The sequence below is a fragment of the Dendrobium catenatum genome, unplaced genomic scaffold (genome assembly GCF_001605985.2).
Source record: "Dendrobium catenatum unplaced genomic scaffold, ASM160598v2 fragScaff_scaffold_113, whole genome shotgun sequence".
NCBI lineage: Eukaryota > Viridiplantae > Streptophyta > Magnoliopsida > Asparagales > Orchidaceae > Dendrobium > Dendrobium catenatum.
The window spans coordinates 196361-216641 of NW_021318575.1; the positions used below are offsets into that span (position 1 = coordinate 196361).

Sequence of the window (20281 nt, forward strand, 5' to 3'; positions counted from 1 at the left end):
AATGTCACTCTTTTTACCTAATTAATTAAGATTAGATTAATTTTAATGATGCAGATGGCAGGTAATCTATCATTCGTCAATTTAATAATAAATAAAATTATGAAAGATAATCTTTAAAAAAATTGACTTAATATACATCTTGAACATATTTTATTATATAATATTGAAAGGAAAAATCACAGTACGAGTTCCTGACAACTCGGGCAAGGTGTAACGCGTCATGTTGTTATTTGTCCCGAAATATTCTACCCTGTCTACTCCGCCGCAACGGATCACTTCAGTCCGAGATTTCCTACGGGCCCGAAAGGCGAAGGGCCCGCCCACCCATGATCGGCCCGAGTTCATTAAATCAAATCCTTGCCTCGAAAATCACACGATACCCTGCGCGCTGCACCCGTGAATCCGTGATGGCTTCCCCCAAGTATTCACAGCCCTTCCACAGCCGGCCTCCTTCCCCATTTCATCACCCCGCTATCCCTGTCTCTCTGGTTTCCTTGAACCCGCCTTCTTTTCTTCCCTTTATGTCCACAGTGACTTCAATGTCTTCCTCCCTCCCCCCGACAAAAAACGCCATGGCTTCCAACAAGGAAAGACTATGGAGCCGCGCGTGGCGAGGAGCAAAAACCCTCTTTTTCGTCGTCAACATGCTTGTCTCCCTCCTCCTCGTCTGCGCTCCTCCGCTTCTCGTCATCCTCCTCGATCTCCTCCTCCCCTCCGCTCTGCTCGCAGCTGCCAACCGCCCGGCGTTCTACACGGCTCCATCGTTATCCTTCCAGCTAAGAACGTTCCAAATTCAAGACTCCCTCATCGATCTCCCCGTCATCTCGATAGCCAGATCAATTCTCATACTGTGTAAGGACTGGAGCTGGCGGGTTGATCTCTAACTGCTTGATAAGTTGCCACTAAAGAAATTCTCGGTTTTACGCTGCAGGTTTTTACTTGTGCTGTAACGGGTGGGGACCGTATTTGGGGGTCACGACCGTTTGCGGTATAGCCTCGGTGGGGTACGTGTCGCTGAAGGCTATTATGATGTTTGGGCCTGAGGCGCTGCGAGGGCAACGACGGCTTCTCATGTTTGGAGCTAAGGAGGGTCCGGCCATCGAGGCTCTGTTCTTGAGTTCGATGGCTCTGGCCATGGCTCATGTGGTGGCGGCGTATAGAACCAGCTGCCGAGAGAGACGCAAGCTACTTGTGTACAAATTAGATATCGAAGCGGTATATGAACTAATCAAACCCATCGCCCTCCTTTCTGAATTTTATTTAGAGGAAATTTAGAGCAGCAATCATATTAAGAATTCAGCCTTATTATTATTATTATTTTGAGCTCTGAAAATTTTTTTCTCTCTTATTTCAGTGTTAATTCGCATGATTGCCATGTCATAGAAAAGTGTGGGTAAAACTTTTAAATAGTTCAGGATCGTTTAATTTGATCGTTTAATTCAAACTGAATAGAGAAATACAATCAGAAAAGAAATAAATGCTTATGAAGTATGAACTGATTACTTTATCCAGTTGTATATCCTAAATAAGATCAGTTCAGTATTCGTACCAACAAGATTCTCTTGATTAAATTCGGGGATCTTTTTCACAAGTTTTGATTTAGTTGGAAATTTCTGAATCCATTTCTGTTAGTAAAAGAAGTTCTGATTTGTTTATTTATTTATTTTAATAACGGTGTATATTATTCTCGCTCATTTTTTTCTTGGAGCATCCCTGCAACTTGTTTCCGGTGTTTATTTTCTTGCCTTTGGTTGAATGAGGAGGCAAACTCGTCATCGGTGGGGTGCTGTGTGCACGTTGTTTTGTGCTTTTTTTTTTTTTTGGGTTGGCAGCGTGGTGGTTTAGGTGGATATTAAACAGGTGGTCTTCCTCTTCAAACTTACGAACCTACCCAGGGATGCTTAGCTTTGTTGGTGGGCGAGGAGGGTTGGGTACCCAACCCAATCAGCATTCGATTCTTCTTGAGTGGCAGCGCCTCTTAAGTGGGGCTTATGAAGTACGAGCCAGGAGGTGGTGGGTGCCTCTTCTAGTTCAGTTGAGGATTAGTCACACCGCCAAGTCCCTATTCGGGGGAAAATTATTAGGTCCGGACACCGGACGTAGAGATAAGTCCGGACATTCACTAAAAATTTGACACGTGGAGTGCACTTTAGCTGCGTTTAACAACGCTCTTTACTGCGCTTTAATTGCGCTCTTCGCTGCGCTTTGACTGCGCTTTTGATGCGCTTTTGATGCGCTTGGCTTAAAGTTCCGCAGATACATTAAACATATTGAATATCCACGTGTCAACTCCACATATCGACATTTTATTGACGTCTAGACAGATCTCTACGTCCGGTGCCCGGACCTAATAATTTTCCCTCTTCGGGGGTGATGATAGAGGGATACCGGTTAAAAAAAGAAAAGAAAAACTTACGAACCTTGCTGATGTATATATTTTGTTGTTTATCTTTGAGTTAGGTATAAACGTGCTGTGCTTATGCAAACAATAGACGTGCATCGACATAGATTGGGGGGTTTGGGAAAATGGGCATTTTTTATCGGTTTTTGGAAACATATTTTGCAAAGATATACGTTTTGTTTTATTATATATTTTTATTTTAAGTATCATTTATTATCCTTCAATACAATTAAATTATTAGACATTTGCAAATATAATTGTCATAGAAAATTTTATGGGATGAATTCTCTCAAAGAATTTTTTTAATGTGCGCTTCATAGAAAGCAAATAGAATTAAATTATTAGACATTAAAAAATATAAGTATATCTCAAAAAACATATGAACGGCAGGAATAAGAAATCATGGGAAATTTACAAGTGTTATAAAATTGGCCTATTTTGGATATACTATTTGTATCGGGATAAGTCTTTTTTTTTTTTTTTTAATGTTACATGTTATTCTTCAATATAATTGTTGTGAACTGTGTCTGGGCAATGGAGATCAGAAGTACTATAGTCGTGGGCGAGAGAGATTATAGTCAGCGAGCGACGGTGGTCTGAGGGTCCGTGGTCGGCAGGCGACGGTGGACGGAGGGACCGTGGTCGACGGGCGATGGTGGTCGGAGGGAGCGTTGTTAGTGGGTCACGGTGGTCAAAGGGACTATAATCGACGGACAACAATGATCTGAGGGATCGTAGTCAGCGGGCAACAAAAGGTTGGAAGGACCATAGTCAACGCACATGCGACGGTGGTCCTAGGGATCGTCGAGCAAAAGTCCGGTGGCAGTCGGTAGAAGGTGGAAGTCTGGCGGTGGTCAGTGACCGGGCGGTGGTGATGGTCGACAGTTGTTCGTCGGCGGTGTTGCTGGATCTCTTGAAGCCTCAAAGTTCTCTCCAATATGTCGCCAAAAGTCCTCCCTCATGTAGAGTGAGGATCTATTTATAGATTTTCATGAGTGACACACCCCGTAAATAAAGAAGATCTAGGTCAGCTTCATAGTGCTCCATCGGATGACCCGTATTGATTCCCCCGATTATAGAGCATTTTTCAAGTGTTTAAGTGCCTTAATAATATCGGAATTCAGTGATCCTCAGCTCATTGGATTCGTCTTGCTGAGCCGTTCAATTCTACTATAAGCATGCCATATTTTGATATAATTTCATCATCCAATTAATACTTTGAACCTTCTTAATATACTTCGAACTCTTAATTCAGGCCCATTTGAACTCGAATTGTTCCGATTTTGGTGTTGTTGGGTTCATCTCTTCGATACGTTCAATTTGACTATAAGTTTGCTGAAATTGGAGTTCAAATGGTCTTGCATTTAATTTCAGAAGTTTTCAACTTGAATATGCCTTGAGATTCGTGCTCGATCAAAACAATTTTTAGTTAAGTATCAATAATTAAACTATTAGACATTTAAAAGAGTAGTCATGATAGAATAAATATGAAATGAATTATGTGAAAGAATATTTTATAGTGTGTGTGCATGATATGATAGAATGCAAATAAATCTATACAAGTAGACATTTAAAAGTTTAAATTTGTTTAAAAAAAAAAGAGAAATGACAGAACTACATGAAATCATTGCAAAGTACAATTGTAATAAAGTTAGTCTTATTCTGATCAAAATGTATCAAGATATAAATATTTTTTCTTTGGTTTATCTGTGATCTAACAAACAATTTTTGTTTTACAGGTATCGATATATAATAATGAATTTCCCAACTACAATAAGATTGCACTAAGCAAGTGAAGCTTATTTTCTTTTTTTGACAAGCCACCATCGGCTACGCTGCTACCTTTGTTGTCCGGAACTTCAGGTATTATATCAAACTTCATTTAGGCTCTTTTGGATTGCCAATTTACTGTTCATTGATGCGACATCATGGACCTATTTGTGTCTAATTGATCACACTAGAATGACCCTCCATTTTGCATTTGCTAAGGGCATCTCCAACCGAAAATTTCATTTTTCACGGCAAAATAACGCAAAACTCCAAAATGGCGCGGTGATGCTCCAATCGAACGTCATTTTAGGTGTTTTTGAGAAGGTAACGATCGCTCTCCCTTTCGCGTGTTTTTCCGGTTGAGAGCAAAAAATGACGTGAGTGAACAGTGCGACGCCAATATTGGCGTCGCTCTGTTCACCTGCGATTAAATGACGGAAATTTTAGCGTTCGGTTGGAGCGACGGAACGACTCCATACACTTGTTTAGCGTTCGGTTGGAGATGCCCTAAACTGTCATTTGACTTGTTATCAATGATAAGTCTTCATCTTATATTATCATGGACTCTAATCTCTTTAGGACACGGGAGGATGAACAAAAATTAATGTAGAAGAAAGGTAATTTTAGAATTATGTCCCCTCTCAAAAATAAATTTTCGTCCTAATATGATCCATCTGGTATTTTTTGACCATCCATCTGAAGTCTTTGATCTGTTCTCCCTCTCCCAATTCCCCCCTCTTATTCATTTTCCCACCAAAGCCGAAGCTTCGGAGGTTATCATCTTATTTTTTTCCATAGAAAATATGAAACTTCAAAGAACCAAATCAGTCTTAATTTTCAAATATTACTTGTATGAGCTTGTACATTAAATTCACAATTCACATGCACCTACATCAGATTGATCATTAAACCAACACCGATGAAATTCAGGCACAATTATTTCTGCAATGACCAGTTTTGTTAATGAAGACCTTACCTTGGTTAAGCCTTAAGTGACTAACATTATTTTTGGTTGACCATGATGATTTAGGCCGGTTGATAGAGAAAAAACATCAATTTTATGTAGATTCATTTTCAAATAATATAAACTATATAATGAATGCATATGATGCAATTATATATGCAATTTTTAAAATTTATAAATTATAATGAAATATAAGATTTTGCTTATAATTTTAACTTATATATAAAAAAATTTAGTATTTAAATTTTTATATAATAAGTCTACCCATCATAAAAAAATAAGATTGGATCTGCCCCTACTTTAAGACATTCAAAACAAATCATGTTTAGCCCAAATTTAGGCTTCGTTTGGGATGGCTTTCTTACTGCTTCATAAAGCCGCTTTCTACTAGAAAGCGGCTTTATGAAGCAGTAAGAAAGCCGTCCCAAACGAATCCTTAGCTTAATAGTGTTGTCCTTTAAAATCGTCTTATATAGCTGCGTTACTATGTAAATGGTGCATGAATCGGTATCTTACCGCTGTGTTTTGCTGATCTTTTACAGGTAAAGGTACGCCCAGTTCAGACAACAGGGGTTAGGGGTTTAAGAATGCGAGATATTCTCCTCTTTAGTATTATTTATTTCAAAGAATAATCTGTTCAACTTAATTGCAGATAATTTTACAATACTATAGCATACCGATAGTCTAGGTTCAGCAATATTGGCGAATTGTTGACAACTTACTGTCTTTCCACTTGTTCGCAGTTCCCTGTACCTACATAGGTGAAGCAATAGCAGCACCACATGCATCTCCTGAGTTTGAAACCGAGGCTTCATTTCGGACGGCTTTCTAAAAAGCTGCTTTACGAAGTAGTAAGAAAGCCGTCCCAAATAAAGTCTTAGAATGTTTTTATCATTGCAAAATACTTGCATGGCTGTGTCTTTTCTTCTTGAGGACTATGTTAATTTTGGCATTTTAAGCTCCTAAGTCCTTACCAAATACCAACAAATTAAGAGGAGATACATACAACTAATATTTAAAATAAAGCAATGCTTCTCAATTCCAAAATTCAAGTTATTTTTAAAATATAAATTTCATATGAGACATTAAATATGAAAAAGTAAGATATATTAACAAAAAACTATAGGCAAATCTTTCAATTTTTTTGGACATATTATATATATTTGATGTACATTGAAAATATACTTGATTTGTTGGATGTTTAGAATGCCAACCTCCTGTAGTGGAATAAATGTTTGATGTTGTTGTTGATATTGGGTTTGATATTTAGGCTTTGTTTTTGCTATAATTTTTTTTTTGAATTAAAAAATTTTATATTAAAAAGCTATTTTAGAAAGCAGTAAAAAAACTTTTACGAACGAAGCCTTAGATCAATGTTCATGAAAATTTTACTCTCCTGCCATATAACCTTCATGAAAACTTTTTAGTTCTACTACTTCTCTACCTCTCAATGCTACCTCTTTTGGCTTCAATTATCAAACTCCCAAAACTTATAGATAATCTCTTAATAGTCTTCATCCCATTCTCCACTACCCTATACTATCTTTCACCACTCTATGGCCTCTCGTCTTCAAATGGAACAATTATTAGGTCCAGTGATCGGATGTAGCTCTACGTTCGGTCACCACTAAGATCGCGCCACGTGCTTTTACTCTTTACCGCGCGGCTCAACGACTTGACCCGGACCGGAATTCGGGAATGCTATGTTCGCGTATTGCTAGGTATTATTCGGTATTTGCTCGGTATTGCTTGACAATAACGAGAAATATCGTTTTGTGAAGATCAATACCGAGCAATACCGAGTAATGCTGAGTAATACCGAGTTTTTCTAGAAAAACTCAGTATTGCTCGGTATTTGTCTTCACATAATGGTATTTCTCGTTATTGCCGAGCAAAATCGAGAAATAACTAGCAATACCGAGCAATACCTAGCAATACCGGGTTGTCATGGATTTAAAAAAAGCACTTGTGACATACCCACTATTCACCGGGTCGGGTCCGCAGTTTGTGCCTGCTACGTGGCGCGATCTTAGTGCCAGCCGAACGTAGCTCTACGTCCGTTCACCGGACCAAATAAAAGTTCCGTCAAATGGGATATTCCACTTAAATATATGTTTAGCTTGCGGAATAATATAATTTATCTTGACCAACATTTTATTCACAGGATGCTAAGGAAGAGGTTTAGAGGAAAGCAATGTCAATTAAAATTTCCATCATTCTAAGGTAAAGGTATTTAAGTGCCTGAACTTTGTAGACCCATACAAATAATATCAAGCCGTAACACAATGTATTCGAAAATCTCATCATATTATTCAAATATGATCGAGGATATATAATTTTTTAAATCTCCCCAACATGTCAAAAGAAAATGATTAATCAAATATTGTAACACTACTCCAATCAACTTACATACCTTGTTCAACAATTTTCAAGTTTTTGTCACATAAATGCTTTTTTTTTATTAAAATAAAATGAAAGCAATTAAAAAATAAATTGATCCACCTAATCTTAGGGGTGCCAATATTTGACATGACGCGAAATCCAACCCAAACCGGGTCGGGTTTGGGATTTTGACCCATTTGTAAAACCGGGTCGGGTTCGGGTTGACCTGGAAACCCGAAATCAACCCGATTTGACCTGTTTTTAATTAAGTAGGAGGGTTTTAAAAGATTGTTATGAAATAAATAAATGTTATTTAAAAAAAAAAATAAACCATGTTACCAACATTGAATTAAGCTTGGTTTATTTTAAATTAATTGAAGTAAATCTTACTTTAATTTGATCCATGTTTAAATAAATCGAATTAAATAAAAAATTTAGTAAAACATACCCAAAGCGAGTCGGGTTTGGGTTGACCTGGACCTTAAGCGGGTCGGGTTCGGGTCCGAAAAATCATCTCGTTTGCAAAAAATGGGTCGAGTTCGGGTCTGGTCGAACAGTGTCAGGTCTGTTCCGGGTTGAACCCAATTCCAACCCGTGTCCCGATTTTGACAGCCCTACCTAATCCAAAACCAAAAATTTGTAGGATTATCATTACTTTCAAAATTTGCACCTTTTCCTCGCAATAAATCCTTTTGAAAATTTTGTCAACCTACAGGTTTTTCAGTAGTGTGTATAGACTAAGACAAATCCTTTCGAAAATTTGCTTTTTCTTTCATATAATTTTTCTTATAGTCTTAACCTATCTAGTTATCCATTTGGAAGCATTTCCCATGTGTATAAGTATGCTAATTAAGACTCTTGTTGTCCTATAATGTTAGTTGTGAAAAAAATTGGTAAATAATCCAAAATGTTATCTGTTTGTATCCAAAAGGACATCAAAGCATTTCCCATGTTTAAAACTTTGCTTATTTAGTTTATTATACTATGACTTTGAAAGCAATTGTAAAATAATCTAAGCAAGTTGTCATGGCTTTTTGCTTACAAGAATAATCTTGTATCTATCAAGAAAGGTCAGAAATACTTAACATTAAAGATTTTTTCACCACTTTTTCATATCTTATGAATTCTTTGGTTGTGTAGAAAAAAATGAATAGAAATATATTTAATAATTTCTTAAGTGATTTTTTATAATCTGATGGTTGGAGAAAGTTATTTATTTAGGTCGGTGATTTGACCTAGGGGTGTCAATTTCGGGTCACGGGTTGGGTTCGGGTCGAATTCAGAACTGACCCAGGTTCAAACGGGTCGACCCTAACCCGACCCGGGTAGACAAACGGGTCGGAAATCCGAACCCGGACCCGACCCGTTTTGAAATCGGGTCGGGACCAACCCGGATTTTCCGGGTCGGGTTTTCGTGTCGTGTCAAATATTGACACCCCTAATTTGACCCACACACTTTGCAATTTATTACTTATTATTTATAACAAAAAAAAAAAAAATTGTGTGAACCACAAGATATCGGAAAAGTTAGCTTCAATGCTTAATTTTAGATCTCACTTAAAATTTAAATTTTTTTACTATTTTGATTTATGAAGAAAAAGAAATGGTGAGACCGTTGCACTTTGTGCCTCACATAGCTTGACAATTGCTCTAATTTTATGGCTTCAAATTTGTACTATGTTGAAGAAGCCAATCTTCCCCAACATCCCAAAGAAGAAGTCAGTCTTTGAAGCAATCAAATGGCCATATAGCAAAAAACAATCTTACAAAGTACAAATTTGCATTCTATATAATAGTAAAACTAATTTGATTGCATACCAAATAATATAAATAATATCACGTGCAATCAGGCGATGCTTACATAGGGTAAGAACGATTCAATACTGGCCTACCCAAAATAAGCTTAGGTTAGCCAAGATTGATCAGTTTATTATATGGGTTATGTTAATACAAACGAAGACTTGGTTACCATAAATCTTCGTTTCGTAGCCCATTTACGATGAATGATTAATTAGGGAGAGACAAATATTTAAACAAAAGTTATAACCTATCATTTTTATTTTTTGGTAGGTCTAAATATGATCTACAAGTTTTCTGGAAAGAATTCAAATTAATTTGACACTTAGAATTTTCCTTCCTAAAATTTATTGAGATTTTGCTATCAAGATATGTAAGTTAGTATATTTTGTAATTGAATAAAGATATCTTCAATGGTGAGCATCATAATTCGTCCTTGATTGCTTGGCTAACATTGATATACCCTAGGTAGGTCAATTTGGTTGTCTCAAGTTGTGATCATCTAGATTTTTTTTTAATAATTTTTAGATAAGCACTAGAATACCACCCCCCCCCTTTCATCACCCTTCAAAATCCGTAGATAAACCTAATTTTTTTCATTTGAGACATTCTAAACTTTTAGATTGTAAAAAAATTCTGAAGCTGTAATCATTTTATGAATTTTATCAGCTTTTTTCAAGTATTCTAATATCCTTCTCTAAAATCATTTTTAGGTTGGACAACTCCCCTCCTTTCATGAAAAATACTACTTATCCCACTTTTATTGATTTTTTAGAGTCATATAATCTTCCCTCTATTTAAAAGAGGGAGTATACTTTCCATTTTATCATCTTCAATAATACATATAGTCCCACATCCTTTTAGGTTATGGGATGTCTTTACCCATTACCATCATGCATGGGTCATGTAGTTTCCTCCTCCTTCATAGAGACGGATTATTCTGTCCACCTTCATTATCAATTTAGGTCATATAATCTTGCTCCTTCCATGATAGGGGTAATTCATCCTCCTTTTATCATCATAATTGAGTCCCACAACACTTCCTTTCTTTCTAAGAGGTGAATTATATTTTCCCACTCTATCACCATCCGAAAGGGGCTATCCTTGCCTCTTTGTCATCATCTTAAAGTCACGTAATCTCTTTTTCTTTCAGGAGATAGACTATACTTCCCCTTTGCAACTATATTCAATTTTATAGTGCATTCTCTTAGAAAAATTATTATTCTTCTCTTCACCATCATGTTTGGTGTAATCCTCAAATTTATTATATGTTAGATGTCATATCAATCATACATATATATACACATGACGTAATAAACACACACACACATGCGTGTGTGTTTATTGCGTCATGTGTATATATATACGTATGAGACACTTTACTCCATAATTCTAGAAAGAAGTTTCTCTAAAGAGAACATCTCACAAATCACAATTTCTCTTGAAAGAACCTTGAATATCAATATCAATAATATTAATTAACATGTAGTTTACAAATATTATAATTATATGAGGTTTTCTATGTAGGGGATGAGCCTGATATCCATTATGACCATAATTAACATAGTTTTTTTTTATTAACATAGTTGATGAGGCTATTAATTGAAAATCCAACTCAACATGATGTTCTAACATATTTCTTTAATATCAAAATGCATCTTGACAGCCAATCTTATAAAATTCTTCTATATGTTATGAGACAGAATATTTCATGAGCTTCTAATTATACTACTTTATTTCATGTTACTAAGAACAATCTCACAAAGGAACTACAACATCAGCAATAACAGCTTGATCACTTTGCGACCAAATTATCGGTCATAAATTACCTTTATTCATATAATGTAGGTTGCTATATTTCAAAAATAAAACAAAAATAAAAGAAGGATCCAACTAAATTCTCGCTACTTGCCACACGCAATTAATATATAAAAGTTGATTTGTACAGATCATCAGACGGTAGATAATGATAGAGATAATCATAGCCAAGCGGTCCCAATTTGCTAATCAAATATGGTCCAATCAATCTTTGTGAGGATACTGGTGGGCACCCTATCATGTGCTGGTGTGCACCTATTTTGAGCTTATATATCAATAATAGTTACCATTATATGAAAAAGTATTTCAAGCATTTTGTGAGAGAAGAGAACGGTGGGAAAAGAGATTATTCTGTGAGGAAACCAGACGTAGACCGTCTGGAGATCAATCAGAATGCACCACGTCAGCGGTACCAAGCGAAGCGGCACATTTAGTGAATGACGTTCGACATCCACACAGAATAATTAGGATTGTAATGGAGCAAGTGTTATCACTTTTTTTTTTTTTTTTGAAAATAGAAGTATTTCAACAACAATATATCAGAAGACTCTAAATTAATAGAGACACAAATACCCCTTGTTATGAATGGTGAATTGTTATGCACTGAAGCCAACATTCTAACAGATGGACATCCTTTAATTAATATAAAAGCTTAATGGTCTATTTGTTTGTTTGTTTGTTTTTTTTTTTGCTTTTTTTAATTTTAAAAATATTTTTAGAACTATTTTTTTATTTTCAAAAATAAATCAAATCGATTTAAAATTGTCAAAATAAGATTTAGTTATTTTGAATGTTCTTAAATGGAGTCGGCAATCCTTGCGACCATTATTGATCACTATTATCACCACTTTTGACGATTGCAGTTGCCCCTATTGTCGATCTCCATTAGCAGCTATGTCTGTTGATTCCGTTTGTAACCATCGGCATCGTGATTATATATTATCACAACCATAGAAATAAATTTAGTTAATATTCAATAAAACACAATTAATTTTATTTCAAATTATCAGATATATCTTATTTCAAACTAAAAAATATAAAGCAAAACAAAATATATAAATATAAATTGACCCAAAAGGGCACTAAGTCAAAAAATAAACGTAATTACTAGTGATACATCATCACAAATTATCATGATCGGGCACGAACCTCGAGGCAAAATCAAGTTGAAAACTTTCAAAATTAAATCCGGAACCATATAAACCCCGATCTAATCAAACTTATAGTCGAATTGAACTTGTCGAAATATTGAACCCAATGACACAAAATTCAACTCAATCTTAGTTCAAATGAATCCAAATTGAAGACCTAAAGCGCCTTTGGAAAGTTCAAACCATAAATTGGAGGACCAAACAATTTCCAAATGTGGCATGCTTATAATCGAATCGAGTGGCTTGACCAGAAGAATCCAACGAGCCCTAGATAATCAAATTTTGATATAATTAAGACACTCAAATGTCTAGTAAACAGTCAACGATCAAGGGGGTAAATACCGGTCATTTCAAACCACTCCCAACAAACCCCTTGATCTCCCTCCTATTTACTAGTCATGCCACTCCTAAAAATTTATAAATATGCCCCTCATTCTTCATTGTGGGGGATCCAAGAAAGGAAGAGAATGAAGAGTTCTCTTGCCACGTACCAGACTCCTCGACCACCGACCAGCCATGGATCATCACCAACGAACCGCTGCCGATTGTTACTAGACCATCGGCTGGCCACTGATTGTTGCTGGACTTCCACCTGATCGTCGATTGCCACCATACTTCAACTCGGCCACCAACCAACGTCAGATTTACATCATACCATCGACTGTCGTCGGATTTTTATCCAATTCCTATTCATCACTACATTTCAATCTTTTGGTTGACTATTGTAATCTAATCGTGTTCAAGTTCAAGGACGAGATAGTTATTTCTAATTTATTCAAATACTAGCTAGTTGATCAAGTTTGATTGGGTGTGACCTTGTGGTTTTTCCCTTCGAGGTTTCCATGTAAAAAATTCTGGTGTTTCTATTTTTTCTATGTATGAGCTGGATACTCATGCAACGCTAAGCGGCATAATTTTTCTTACTTTTCCGTCGCAAATATTCTAGCCCACAACAACTAGTACACTAAAAATCAACTTTTATTAATTAATTAATTCATTTGATATAAGACTATTTTCCTATTATTTGTACCTCAACATTATAAAACTATTCTATTTTGTAAAATATCAAATGATATAAAATAAACACTCTATTAATCTAATTTCTTTGATTTCTCCTAATTAAACAAAGCATGTCTAAATAAAGAGAACTATTAGCTGAACATCGACCACTTTCTCTCCTAGGTTTCGTTTAGGACAGCTTTCTTACTGCTTTATGAAACAGCTTTTTAATACAAAAACGTCTTAAACTAAAAATTTTTATACTAAAAAACTGTTTTAAAAAACAATAAAAAAACAGTCCCAAATAAAACCCGGACTTGATAACTGTTTTGTTTCTTTAGTCAATATTTTTCTAAGTCTTTGCATGCTAACTTTATAGTATAATATTCGAATAATACACAACAATACAGATTAAAAATTACTTAGTCTAACTTTAAAAAAAAAAATTATGAGGTCTCTCTCCTGCAACGCTGCAACATAGGACGACAACACAATGCAGTAGTTGACAAATGAACAGCTAACCGTTGAGGCGTGCGTTACAATTCAAAGACCTAAAGCGTTGGCCCATTCAACATAGTATCATGGTATATTATAACATGGGATTCCTCTATTGCGTTAAGGTTACTCTTCTACTTGTCCGCTATGACTTTTACCATCCATTTGTGTCACCAATTTCTTTCTCGGAAAAAAAAATTTTAAATATAAGAAATTGGAATTATTGCTTCGGCATTTTGACTCAGCTTATAGATTCCTTATTTTGGTCTCTTTAACTAATTGAGATTTCGTAGTTATTTGTGCATTAAAAACTGTTGAATTACTTTACGTTTGTTAAATATGTAAATAGAATGGAGATGCAGACTACAATCTTCGATTGATTATGGTTGAATTGTTTAAGGATCGCATGCGGGATGGGCTTAATTGCTGGCTCTAATATTTTCTATTTTTTTAGCCTGCAGAGTGCAGACAGTATTAATAAGAAATTGATATTGCACTCTCAGAGTGCGTCATTTGGAACTGTTATGTTTCTCAATCACAAATATAATTTTTATTTGATTGTTAATTTTTTATTATTTAAAAAATTTATACAAGAAAATTATTTTCTACAACAATTTATAGAATTTACTTTTTCTACGGCACTTTATAAAGGAGGAAGAAAGCTACCCCAATAGAAATCTTAAACTATGACTTCGCTTGGGACAAATTTCTTATTATTTTCTAAAATAACTTTGTAGTACAAATTTTTTTTTTTAGCTAGAAAATTTTGTACTAACTAGAAAGCTTATTAAGAAATCAATAAAAAAATTGTCCAAAACAAAGCCTATATTCCTGGATTTACAATCTAAATTGTATGATAAGGGTGTATAAAGAGAATTGATCATTATGGTAATATTTATCGCGATGTCGTCTGCTCTGCTAGGGTTACGCCGCCTCTTCCTTTCCTTTACTGGTGAGAGCTTTTTTCTCCTCTAATTTTCTGGTTTTCCTTGTGATTGTGAATGACGTCTTCACGGTTGCAGGATCCCGGCTTTTTGGGTGGGGCTGTGGCTCCTCTTTCGTTTAAAGAAGCTGTTTCGGGTATTTCTTCTTCTATTTTTCCTGAACTTGGCTTTTCTTCTCATCATGGATTACTGGCTTTGTTAATCTCTGAAGAAGAGGTTCGGGCGCTTGCTAAGCCCTTTGAGTTCTCGCTGGTTGGTCGTTTTCCGGGGCGGAGGCCTTCTGTTGATGCAATTCGGAATTTCTGTTTTAATTTAAAGCTGATTGGGGATTTTTCGGTCACTGTTCTCAATCAACGAAATGTTTTGATTAAATTGGTGAATGATTTTGATTATTGCCGAATTTTTTCACACCGATATTACTTTGTCCAAAATTGTTATATGAAAGTGGTGAAATGGTCTCCCCATTTAGATGTTGAGGTTGATTCTCCGATTGTGCCGATTTGGGTGTCTTTCCCCCTTCTTAGACCTCATTTATTTTCACTTAGGATTCTTTTCGGTTTAGGTTCTCTCTTTGGCCGGCCGCTCAAATCGGACTTGGCTACGGCGTCTGGTTCTCGACCGTCCATGGCTCGCATACTGGTTGAGATGGATGTTACCAAGAAACATGTTGATAAGGTTTGGGTTGGCTCTGTGGAATCGGGGTATGTACATAATGTTAAGTTTGATGATATTCCTAGTTTCTGTATGCATTGTAATTCCTTAGGCCATGCTAAGGAGTCCTGCCCTATTTTACATCCCAATCTTAAAACTTCTAAACCCGTGATTGCCCAATGCGAGGTGCCTGTGTCGATTATGCCTGTTGCTGCAGGTGTATCAGATGTTAATGTTGTGCTAGAGCCGAATGTGTTAGGATCGGATGAGCCTGTAGTTGTCCCTTGTGGGGAGATGGTTTTAAATCTTTCTGTGGATGTGAATTTGGATACCATTAAGGAAGGCAATGTTGTAATTGATGCAGGTGCTTCGGATGTGGTTGATAATTTGTTGTCTCCAAATGCGATGCCTTTTTTTCCCTCGTGTGCTGATATTGGGCATTCGGCTGTTATTCTGATGCCGGATGTTAGTGAGGGGTTGGGTCATAATCCTGTTATTGCTGCGACTTTACCTGCCGTGGGTGGTGGTTTGCTTCATAGCGATTCGCCTGTTCTGGGTGTTGCCGAAGTTTCTGATGGGATGCAGCTTAATGATAGGGAGGTTGACTCTAATGTGGGGGACCACGTGGTGGATTCAGATGTGCAAAGCAGGTTGATTAATGTTGGGTATTAGTCCCGGAATGGATGTTAGGACCCATGGTGATTGGTTGAACAATTCGTCTGAAGATGGTTCTGATACTGACTCTTTTTCAGATCCTGACTTTGAGTTTAAAATGGTTCCTGATAAAGTCTCTCGTGGGAAATTTTGGAATCAAGGTGGTAGAAGAAGATAATTCATTTTTACTTTGCTTGTTTTTTGCCGTTTGATCGGTTTGCTCATCGTTCGTTTTTTAGTTGCGGGGCTATGATGTGGCTGGGGCTCGCACCCTCGTCGACTTTCTTGTGGCAACCGTTGATGCTCCCTTCTGGATGGTCCTTGAGCAGTCTCGAGGATGCTGGTAGTCTCGGCTTTACGCTGAGCCCTCGGGTGGATTTTTGCTTTCTTTTTCTGAGGTTGCTTTTATTAGTTGTGTTAAGTTCTGTAATTTTGTTTCTTTCAGCTTGCTTATGTAACCCTTTTATTAGTCAATAAAATTATTATCTTTGAAAAAAAAAAAAAATGATCATTCTGGTTTTGATTAGTCTGAGTATAAATCCAATTTGTTTCTAGGCAAATGTTAGAAAATGGTTACTAATTTAGTACTCATTTGATTGTTTGAAGTTGGAAAATATATTTTAAAAAACAGTATTTGTTAAATTCATCATCTGATTGGATGCACTTAAAAATTAATATTCAATTCAAATAACCCAAAACTTCTCAAATATAATGATTTTAATTTCATATTAGGTCTGTATTACTCTATTGATGCAAGACATAAAGGTGTGCAGGCCTACAGTTCATCTTCCCTAGCATAGAATCAGCTCAAGCAAGGGTCTAGATTTTCTCAAGGATCCAAAAAATCTCATAAGGAAATTCATTCTATGGACAAGAAAAGGTTCTTTTGTGGTGAGTTGAGACTTCATTTAATGCAGAAGATGGAGATTGCCAGACAAAGCTAGTATTGGCCTGATGGTGGATGTTAACATTAGGACTGTAAGCGAATCAAACGTTCGACGAGCTAGCTATTCATTGTTCGTTCAATTAAAGCTCGTTTGTGATCGTTTAATTTACTAAACAAACAAATTTGAACAATATTTTAAATACTCGATTATTAAATAAACAAATTTGAATACTAATGCGTTCGGCTCATTTATGTTCACGAACAACATCATTTGAAGTTCGTGAACAAGCTCGACATAGACAATTGCTTTTATTAGAAATGTGTTTGTTCATAGATATGTTCATGAACGTGTTTGTTTGATAGTTAAAAAAATTTTGTTAAATATGTTCGCAAACATGCTCGATATAATAGTTTGTTTGGAAGCTCGATAAAGCTCGTTTGTTAAGTTAATGAAAATCTAAAAGTAGAGCTCATTTATAGTTTGTTCATGTTTGTTTGTTTAAAGCTCGATAAGCACTAAACGAACAAACATGAACTGAACATGAACCGAATATGAACACTAATTAATTTAAATGAACCAAACATGAACACAAACAATAAAGCTCGATCAAACATGAACCAAACTTGAAAAACTGATATTAAATGAACATAAACATGAACACTCACATACTCGGCTCGGCTCGGTTCATTTGCAGCCCTAGTTAACATGTTAGCAATGAACTATCTTTACCCTAAAAAGTCATATAGAAAGGAAAATGATTCTCATGATGGTGCAACACCATAAATAGTTTGTCATATAAATGTTTCAATCAAATTTGAATTTAGTTGTCTACATTTAGCATCATAGATATGAATTATGCGTTTTGCCACTTATTTGACTCGGACGAGGATAGGTGGCAGAGAAATACCGCCATCTAATTTTGAAGAGAAATTGAAAAGTTGATTCTAATTCAATCTATTATAGAAGTCCATAACTAATCATGATAAGTATATATATGCCGATGCTATAAGAATGAAGGATTTTGATGCATGTAGTAAGTATTATTTATAGTGATTTGACGGGTTATACTAACATCCAAAAACTTTGTACTACTCATTAATGATTATATACAGAGTATGTGTTGTAACAGACAAAATTTTTAACTATCGAGATATTATCCGCTTTGATCTAAGGGTCTCACAGTTTTATCCTATTGGTATAACTTCCCAGGAAATCACACATCCCAAGATTTCTCTGGGATGAGCACGCTTAACTGTGAAGTTTCTGATATAAAGTTCCAACTATTACACTAAAAGGTGCATCGATGTTTAAGAGTTTAGCTTCTTTTTACTTAAGGGATTCCACAATCTCCCTCGCATAAGTAATTGATGTCCTCGTTAGTATATTTATCTCACAATCATCCACCATGTAGATAGGAGTAGACGTGGCCCTTACAAGCTCATGTGGTGACTCCCACCATGTAGCACTTTGTCTCATAAATGGTTCAATAGATTGCTCTCATGGTGTACGTAGCACTTTATCTTGTTTGGCATTTAGTTCACATCTTCCAGCTACTGTATTGCTCTGATACCATTTGTAACAGTCAAAACTCTTAACTATCAAGATATATATTATCTACTTTACCCTAAGGGTCTCACTATTTTATTCTGTTAGTGCAACTTTTCAGGATTTCACTCATCCTAAATTTTTTTTTTTTGGATGAGCAAGCTTAATTGTAGAGTTTCTTAAATGAAATTTCAACAATTGCACCAAAGACACCTCAATATTTGAGAGCAAAGCTTCTTTTTTACTTAAAGAATTTCACAATTCTTGTGGCCTGATATGAAAAGAGAAAGAATTATAAATTCAACAATAGATTTATCATTCAAAAATCTACTTCAAATGGAGCTCCAAGTTAGCTTTTGAAGTATTTCACTGAGCATACTATGTGTCTAGTTCATAAGAGGGATCTCTTTCTTATTCTCAAGTTAATCTGATCCTTAATATTACAGATAAAATATCAAATCTTAGCTTATGATGATAGAAGTCGGTAGTGAGTAACAGATTGTGTACGATTGACAATGATGCTTCCAAAGGAACGAAAATTTTAATGTCCATCTATAAATGATATTGCACCATTCCATATGGTTGCAGTGAATATATCTCAATAATAAGAAAATTTGTGCTAAATTTTGTTTGTTTAAGAGGTAAATTTAGGGGTGTCAATTTCGGGTCACGGGTCGGGTTCGGGTCGGACCCGGAACTAACCCGGGTTCAAATGGGTCGACCCTACCCGACCCGATTAGGTAAACGGGTCGGAAATGCAACTCGTACCCGACCCGGCGGGTTGCCGGGTTGACCCAACATGACCCGGGAAAGCTGGTCGTGCGGGGCGAGTGCTGGCGGGGTCGTGCGGAACAAGGTCGCGCAGGGCGGGCGGGGTCGCGCAGCACGGGGCGGGGTCACGGGCAGCAGCGAGGTGGCGGAGGCGTGGTTGCCCGGCAGCGGGAAAGGGTCGCGAGGGGCATGTTCGCGCGGTAGCGGGGCGGGCAAGGGTTCAAACGGATTTCCGGGTTTACCCGTCAACCCGTCGGGTCAACCTGAAGTCGACCTGTTTGAAAAACAGGTCGAATCCGGGAACCCAAACCCGACCCATTTTGGAAACGGGTCAGGTCTAACCCGAAAATTCCGGGTCGAGTTCGGGTCGGATTTTCGTGTCGTGCCAAATATTGACACCCCTAGGAAAATTTTGGGGGACTCAAGTTAAGTTACCAAGAAAATTATCCTAATTTGAGAAAAATTATTTGAAAGTATGGAGCAGTGTTGATTACTATCACAATGATTACCCTTTTGGTGAAGAAAGTATTCATTAAAGCTGAAAATATTCATGAAGAAAATTAAGAGTTCTCAACTACTTAAAGGAAAGCATTCAGCATTATTTTACCTCAATGAGTTGGCACATCCACAAATGATATCGATATCAAATCTCTAATTATAAACATATATGTGAAATCATGTTTATTTATACATTGACACCAAATTCTCAATATTTATTACTATCACATTAGTTTACTCCTAATTCATTATAATTACCATCAAGTCAAATACTTGGTAATTTTCAATCTTCTGCTCTGGCTTCGTTCAGTACTGCTTTCTTATTATTTTTTAAAGCAATTTTCTAATAAAAAAACTTTAATTCAAAATTTTTTTAACTAAATAGTTGTTTTAAAAAGCAAAAAAAAAGCTGTCACATACGAAACTCCAATCAAATCAATCCTCTAACAAAGAGTGATATTGTTACTAATGAAGAGGGAATAGCAGTTTATAATGTCAGGATTCAATATAGGCTGACTCTAAATATTTTAATTAAAATTTTATCAATCTATAAA

The 20281-nt window shown here is 36.2% G+C and overlaps 1 protein-coding gene across 1 annotated transcript; it reads left to right on the forward strand.

The window, feature by feature from the left end:
- The first annotated feature begins 377 nt into the window (after positions 1-377).
- Positions 378-5916, forward strand: LOC110104936. Its single transcript, XM_020834248.2, has 4 exons — positions 378-852; positions 932-1215; positions 4141-4264; positions 5678-5916. Exons 1-3 carry the CDS (start codon positions 408-410, stop codon positions 4195-4197), a joined length of 786 nt encoding a protein of 261 aa, XP_020689907.1. The 5' UTR covers positions 378-407; the 3' UTR covers positions 4198-4264; positions 5678-5916.
- The last annotated feature ends 14365 nt before the right edge of the window (positions 5917-20281 follow it).

Coding starts and splice junctions, on each gene's coding strand:
- LOC110104936 (XM_020834248.2), top strand. CDS start 408: ATGGCTTCCCCCAAGTATTCACAGCCCTTCCACAGCCGGCCTCCTTCC. Junction 853..931: donor CAGATCAATTCTCATACTGT/GTAAGGACTGGA, acceptor TTTACGCTGCAG/GTTTTTACTTGTGCTGTAAC. Junction 1,216..4,140: donor ACAAATTAGATATCGAAGCG/GTATATGAACTA, acceptor TTTGTTTTACAG/GTATCGATATATAATAATGA.